This window comes from Brassica napus, chromosome C2, assembly GCF_020379485.1.
Source record: "Brassica napus cultivar Da-Ae chromosome C2, Da-Ae, whole genome shotgun sequence".
Taxonomy (NCBI): domain Eukaryota; kingdom Viridiplantae; phylum Streptophyta; class Magnoliopsida; order Brassicales; family Brassicaceae; genus Brassica; species Brassica napus.
Window position 1 is genome coordinate 16,905,203 of NC_063445.1, and position 7,136 is coordinate 16,912,338.

The 7,136-nt window shown below is 36.4% G+C and overlaps 1 protein-coding gene across 1 annotated transcript; it reads left to right on the plus strand.

Moving 5' to 3' along the window:
* The first annotated feature begins 373 nt into the window (after positions 1-373).
* On the plus strand, positions 374-5,137 carry LOC106378015. Its single transcript, XM_048747810.1, has one exon. It carries the CDS (start codon positions 2,180-2,182, stop codon positions 4,001-4,003), a length of 1,824 nt encoding a protein of 607 aa, XP_048603767.1. The 5' UTR covers positions 374-2,179; the 3' UTR covers positions 4,004-5,137.
* Positions 5,138-7,136: the final 1,999 nt, after the last annotated feature.

Sequence of the window (7,136 nt, forward strand, 5' to 3'; positions counted from 1 at the left end):
GGTGAGTCTCTAACCGCCGGCCGCCACCCCTAAACGCTCTTCTCAGACCAACTCCTCTCTCTTTAAAACTTTGGCCTCCTACCTCTTGCTTCTCTAATTTTCGCCGGATTGCAGCAGGATCCGGTGACCAAATCGACGTCCGGGTGTGTCTCCAGTATCTTCGGAGAGATGGCGAGGTAGTGATACTATGAATGCTTGCAGGATGCACTGTCGGCTTGCCGGAATGAAGCGTGTCGCTGTATCTTCTCCTCCGGCCTCTCTTCTGCCTCCTCTGGGCCATCTGTTTTCAAGGATAGTTAAACCTCCTTCAGAGTTTTCATACCCGTGTGTTCATAGCTCCGACAGGCTGACTTAGTGTTGCTTCGTGGTCTCTGATGCATCCTCTATGTCGCGTGGGCGGCAATGGAGCATGTTGTACCGCCTATGCTTGACCGTAACTCGTGCTTCAGTGTAAGTAGCGTCACTACGGGATATAACTTTTGTATTCCAGTTGAGATAGCTAGGATTTGTTGGTCGACATCCTCCTCCAGCGGAGCTCCGGGGCGTAAGCCAGGCGCCTCCGTCGATGCCTGCTCGGAGCTACTTCGGTGAGTTCTCGACTGAACTTCCCATGTCTATTCTCTTGCTTCATCGGATTTGTTTCAGGTACAGTAACAAGCGCTTTGAATTGGGTCATTACATTGTTGTCTCTCTTGATCTCATTGCCTATTGATGTAGCGGAAGGTTTATAAGATAGAACTAGAGATTTGTTGATTCTGAGAATACTCGGAAAACTAGAATAATACAAAGATCTTATTTAGTCTAAGAATACCTAAGATCAATGTCTTCTTAAATTCGTTGAGAACACCAATGTTCTAGCCGAAAACAAGAAACAAAGAGAGATCTCTTAACTTTTATTAATCAAATCACAAACTGAATACAAATTTAAGCCTAAACCGCTATATATAAGAAAACCCTAAAACAATAAAGGTAATTATCCTAATAACAAATAAAATATTAAATAATTAAGATATTTATTCTAAATATCTTATCTACATCATTATCTCCGGGTTGGAGAAGATTCGCCCTCGAATCTTAACCGTGGTCTTCAACTCCAAAACCTTCAAAATTTCAAAACTTGAAATTTTTACATGAAATTTTATTCTTTTGCTATTCTTCCATTGGTATCTCTTGTCCTTCCTACTATTCCTCTCCAAAAAAAATTATAAGACACGTATTGCCTTTAGCCAAAAATTCCATAATTTGCATGAAACCTTCTTTTTTATTCCAAAATTTTAAGGAGACATCTGATTGGCTTCCAGTGCTGCTCTATATATATGTGATGTCTTCTTTCGTTGTAGTTGCGAATTCATCTTGCCAGACAGCCAACACATGTCCATCGCTCATCCTTGCAATTTTGATGAAATTGCTTTCATCGTCGTCACAAATAGAATTTATAACATGACATGCAACAGATTGGTCTTTGGCTTTCGTAACAACATCATCATAGATATCGAATATTGGTTCGCCAACAATATCTATATAAACCCCTGTTCGAAAACGCGGTCGCCTAGCCGCCTAGGCGTTGTTCGGAGCTCTACCGTACCGAGTATGGTCAAATCGGGCAACCTAGGCGCTGAACCGCGTAAATCCGCGTTGACCGCGTAATAGCCGTGTTTGCCGCGTAATAGCCGCGTAATATCAAAACACAGACATTTTATTATGGCTTGTTACTAAAAGATTTTGTGTAATGTCCATTATATTAAAACCCAAAAAATAGTTAAAGCCCAAAACAAACAAATAAAAACTACATTTGGGGATTTTTTATCGAGCAATCCCTAATCTAAAATTCTAAATTATTGAGAAAGCAAAGGAGATTGAGAATGGAGATGTCAAGCTTAGATTGAGAGTAAGTGACAAACTGAAACTGAATCGAGTTACCAAATAAATTAAGGTAATATCCTTGTTCGAGTGTTAGCAAATTAAGTTACGAAGCTATGAATTTTTTTTTCGTTCACTGGTGTTTGTTTGACAACTAGTTCTCTATTTTGACTTTTGATTAATTGTACTTGTCTGTTTTGCTTCTTCTTTTGTTCTTTTGTGTTTGTTGTCATGAGAAACAAAGAAGACGCTTACGTTTTGTACTTCGTCACATACGTGCTTATACTTCATACCTAATTTTTTTTTTAAGGTTAAAAAGATGGACAATCCACCAACAGATGCACCTCGTCCTCTGAAGCGAAATTCAAATGATGTGGGATGGGAATTTGGAGTCTTATGTAATCCAAAAAATGTAGACAAGGTCAAATGCAAGTTGTGTGGAAAAGAATTCTCTGGTGGTATTTATAGAATGAAAGAACACATTGCTCATGTGAAAGGGAATGTCTCAGCCTGTCCTGTATCATGTAAAGCGGATCAAGAGAAGTGTAAGCAGGCAATTCTTGATGCAAAAGAGAAAAAGAGTTTGAAGAGGAAACATGAACAAGAACTGAGGGCAGAAGTGAACATAAACAAAGGCAGCAATGTTGAAGAATTGGAAAGAGAGTTGGGAACTCTTAAAAGTCCTCACTTCCAAGGTCCCATCGATCAGTATGCAACCTCCATAAACCCTGAAGCTTCTTTGACTGCACAAGCACGACAGCAAAATATACATGACGCCATATCTAAGGAGAAGACACATGCTGTCCGTCAATACTGTGCTAGATGGATGTATGAGGCAAATGTTGCTTTCAACGCCATTGACAATGAAAGTTTCAGGTTGTTTTGTGAAGCTTTGGGACAGTTTGGACCTGGTTGGGTTCCTCCAAGTCAGTATCAGCTCAGAGGACCATTGTTAATTGAGGAACAAAAAAGGACCAAGGAAAAGTTGAAGAATCTAGAAGAAGAATGGGAAACAGAAGGCTGCTCAGTGATGACCGATGCATGGAGTGATATGAAAAGAAGAAGCATAATGAATTTGTGTGTCAACTCAAGGGGAGGTACATGTTTTCTTTCATCAAAAGACACCTCTAAAGATTCTCACACGGGGGAGTACATCTTCAATTATATTGACCAGTGGATTGAAGATATAGGAGCTGCAAAGGTAGTGAAAGTGGTCACTGATAATGCTACAAACAACGTGGCAGCTGCAAAGATGCTGAAACAAAAGAGACCAAATATATTTTGGACAGGTTGTGCTGCACACACTATAGATCTGATGCTCGAGGGAATTTCTAAGCTTCCGGGAATTGCAAAGATAATTGACCAAGCAAAGGCTGTTACGATCATTATATATGCTCATCATACAACATTGTCCATGATGAGAACATGTACAAATAACAGAGATATCGTAAGACCAGGAGCAACAAGGTTTGCAACTTGTTTTTTGACTATGCAAAGCCTATACGACAAGAAGGCACAACTGATGAGCATGTTTGGCAGTGATGAGTGGCATAGTTGTAAGCATTCTAAGTGTCTGAAGGGTAAGAATACATTTGACACGATTATGAGTCATGGGTTTTGGAGTAGTGTGAATGTTGTCTTGAAGATCTTCAGCCCTCTGGTGAAGGTTCTAAGGCTGGCTGATGGGGAGAAAGTACCTTCTCTTGGATTCATTTATGGTGAGATTATCGAAGCTAAGAATTCTATCAAAGAAGCTTCAAATCATTTGGAGAAGAACTACCAACCTATCTTTCGAATCATTGATGAGAAAATGAAAGATAGGTTAGATACTCCTTTGCATGTGGCTGCCTACTTTCTCAATCCATATTATTTCTACAAAGATCCAGAAATTCAAAAAGACTATGAAATCATGGAAGGATTCATAGCTTGTGTAGAGACTTATTATCATGGCGACTTTGAGAAGCAAAATAGGGTTGTCAATCAGGAGCTTAGTCTTTACAAGAGCAAAAGTGGCTCATTTGGTAGAACTTTAGCACTCAAAGGATGTGAGATTAAAGATGACAAGTTTGATCCAGGTTTGTATGTTCAGATTGCTTGTCTTTCATTAACTTTTGATCTTTATTCATCAATACGAGTGATATGATTTTAGGGAACTGGTGGTCAACATATGGATGTGGTACACCAACTCTTCAAAAAATGGCTACAAGGATCCTTGCTTTGATGTCAAGCTCTTCAGGATGTGAAAGAAATTGGAGTTGCTTTGAAGGGGTTAGTTTATTAGTTCTCTTTCTCTAGGAATCTGACTATTTCTGAAATTCACAACTTTTTTTAATTGCAGATTCACACAAAAAAGAGAAATAGGCTAGATGCCAATCGCTTAAATAGCTTAGTTTATGTGCAATTCAATGCAAAGCTGTTTAAGAAGCAGAAAAAAATCAGAGAGCAAAATGCTGATGTGATATTCGATGATGGTAATGAAGATACAGTGGAAGAATGGCTTGTGGGCCGTGTACCAGACATAGACAATGATCTTAATTTGCTACTTGTAACCCAAGCTCCAAGGGTAAGAGATTTATATGATGATGACTTTGAGTCTGAAGAAGATGAGGAATATGCTGTGGACATGGATTTTGAACCAGATGTATATCAAGATGTTCCTCTCTCTCATGATTCATAATCTGCTAAGTAAGGTTAGTAATTTTATCTTAGTAAGGTTAGTATGTTAAGTTACAGGTCTTATAAATCTTATAGATCTTCGTTGTTTTATATCTTTTTATTTGTAGGTGTATGTCTTTTGTTGCAGGTGTATGCTAAGTAGTCTAACTCCTAACACATCTACCCAATTCATGGTGATTATTTGATCTGAGGACAAAAGGATGAAGACTTCGATCCTTTTTTTGTATTTTGTATGTTCTCAAGATCAAGACAATCTATTTTGTGTATCTCATGAATTGGAAGTTTTTGTACTTTTTGAATTTGATGTGTAAAGGAGAAAACAATGTTTATCTATAAATTATATAACAAGTTATATAATTATGTCTAAAATTTTGTATTATCATATTTAAAATTAGCTAAATATATTATAAATATATTAAATTGTATTTAAAACTAGGCCCCGCGTATATCCCGCTTAATCTCCGATTTTTTGGTAACTCGCTAGGCCCGGAACTGCCGCCCGACTAGCGCCTGGCGTAATTCCGAACAGAGATATAAACGATGTCTTCACTTTTAGAAAACAAGTTTTCTTTTGCGAAAAAATAGATGTTCCCCTTCAACATGATTCCATAATCATTCTTCGATTAAGAAACCAAACACACGCAACTCTGATACCACAGGATGCAGCGGAAGCTTTATAAGATAGAACTAAAACTAGAGATCCGTTGATTCTGAGAATGCCCGGAAAACTAGAATAATACAAAGATTTTATTTAGTCCAAAAATACCTAAGATCAATGTCTTCTAAAATTCGTTGAGAACACCAATGTTCTAGCCGAAAACAAAGAATAAAGAGAGATCTCTTAACTTTTATTAATCAAATCATAAACTGAATACAAACTTAAGCCTAAACGGCTATATATAAGAAAACCATAAAACCCTAAAACAATAAAATTAATTATCCTAATAACAAATAAAATATTAAATAATTAAGATATTTGGAATAAATATCTTATCTACATCACCTATTAAGTTCAAGCTCTCTTGTTAGGAGTTTGGAGTTAATTATTGTGTATTCTAGAGGCTTCTTAAATTTTTTGCGCTAACTAAGATCAAATCAGCTGTCAATCAGACTGTGGGTTCAATTAATTTGTAACCAAACTTTCATTTTCATTTATTATTTAGCAAGAAATAAAAGAAACCGATCTGACTGGTATGAAGGAAGAAGTGAAGATATATGTCACAAATTTGTCATGGATTAATTGTTTATATTTATATAAAGTACTATAATATATAACATACTTTAGGTTGTTTCATAGAATTACACATCAAAGTCTACAATTGGTTGCCTAAAAAAAATATTTCATCTTGTCCAATTTAATTAGCTTGGGCTCGGCAAATAAACCGACCCCAAAAATCCGAACCGAACCCGATCCGATAAAAATGAATCCGAACCGATCCGAACCCGACATAAATATCAAATGGATCTTGTTTTATGGTATTTCGGGTTATGTGTATTATCCAAACCAAACCCGAAATTAAATGGATATCCGATAGAACCCGAAACATTCAAAATGCCAAAAAAGAATTTGTACCAAACATGATCTCAATTCCTGATATGTAGCCAAAATACACTATGATATTATTAAACATCTACAATAACTATCTACTACATGAAGGGTGATGGTTGAAAGTGGCGGTTGAGGCTTGAAATTTTTAGATTTTGGTTTTATTTTCATTGAATAATTTTTTTCATTTCATGAGAACTTAATTTTTCGTTTTATGATTTCATTTATTGGTTTTCTTTCTTTCAATAACAACGTTTACCTTTCGTTTGACTTTGAATGATCATGTTTGAAGTTTTTTTCTTCTTTTTTAAACGATTTTACTTATGTTTTGGTTACAAAATAAGTACAAATCAAGTACTTTAAATCTGAAGAACCTATTTTACTTATGTTTTGGTTACAAAATGAGTATAAAACAAGTACTTTAAAACCGAAGAACCGGTTGGAACCCAAAACCCGAAAATACATCGGGTTGTACCGGTTCTTTGAAGATTTACTAACCCCGATCCGAACCCGATAGAACCCGAACCGGTCCCGAACCGAACTTTTATATAATCCGAATGGGGCTGATTTTGATAAACCCGAAAAACCGAGACCCGATTGGATAAAACCGAAACCCGATTGGGAGCCCGAATGCCGAGACCTATAATTAGCTATTGGAGATTTCTAATAGAAATACTATACTACTATTATTCATGGATAGCCTTTTTCCTTCTTAAAAACAACACATAAATTAACAAAATAGACTTACCGGTATGACTTTACAGTATTTTGAGGCCTCTTTGCTACTCTAATTGCAGCAGCAGCTCCAGATGACATACCAATCTAACAAAAAAAAAATAACTATACTTGTTAAATCATGCAAAATTTCACCTTTTACACACAACAAACACTTCAATATAAAGGACCAACAAAAATCACACATTGAATAACAAAAGCTCATCTAGCCTATACAATCTTTGATAAAGCAAAACTGATTACATTATGAGAAGAACGAGAAAGAAGTCATAAAACGCATCATTTGACCACCATATTAATAAATTTATATATGAAAGGA

Bases quoted from the DNA above. Each gene is read 5' to 3' on its own strand.
- LOC106378015 (XM_048747810.1), top strand. From the start codon at position 2,180: ATGGACAATCCACCAACAGATGCACCTCGTCCTCTGAAGCGAAATTCA.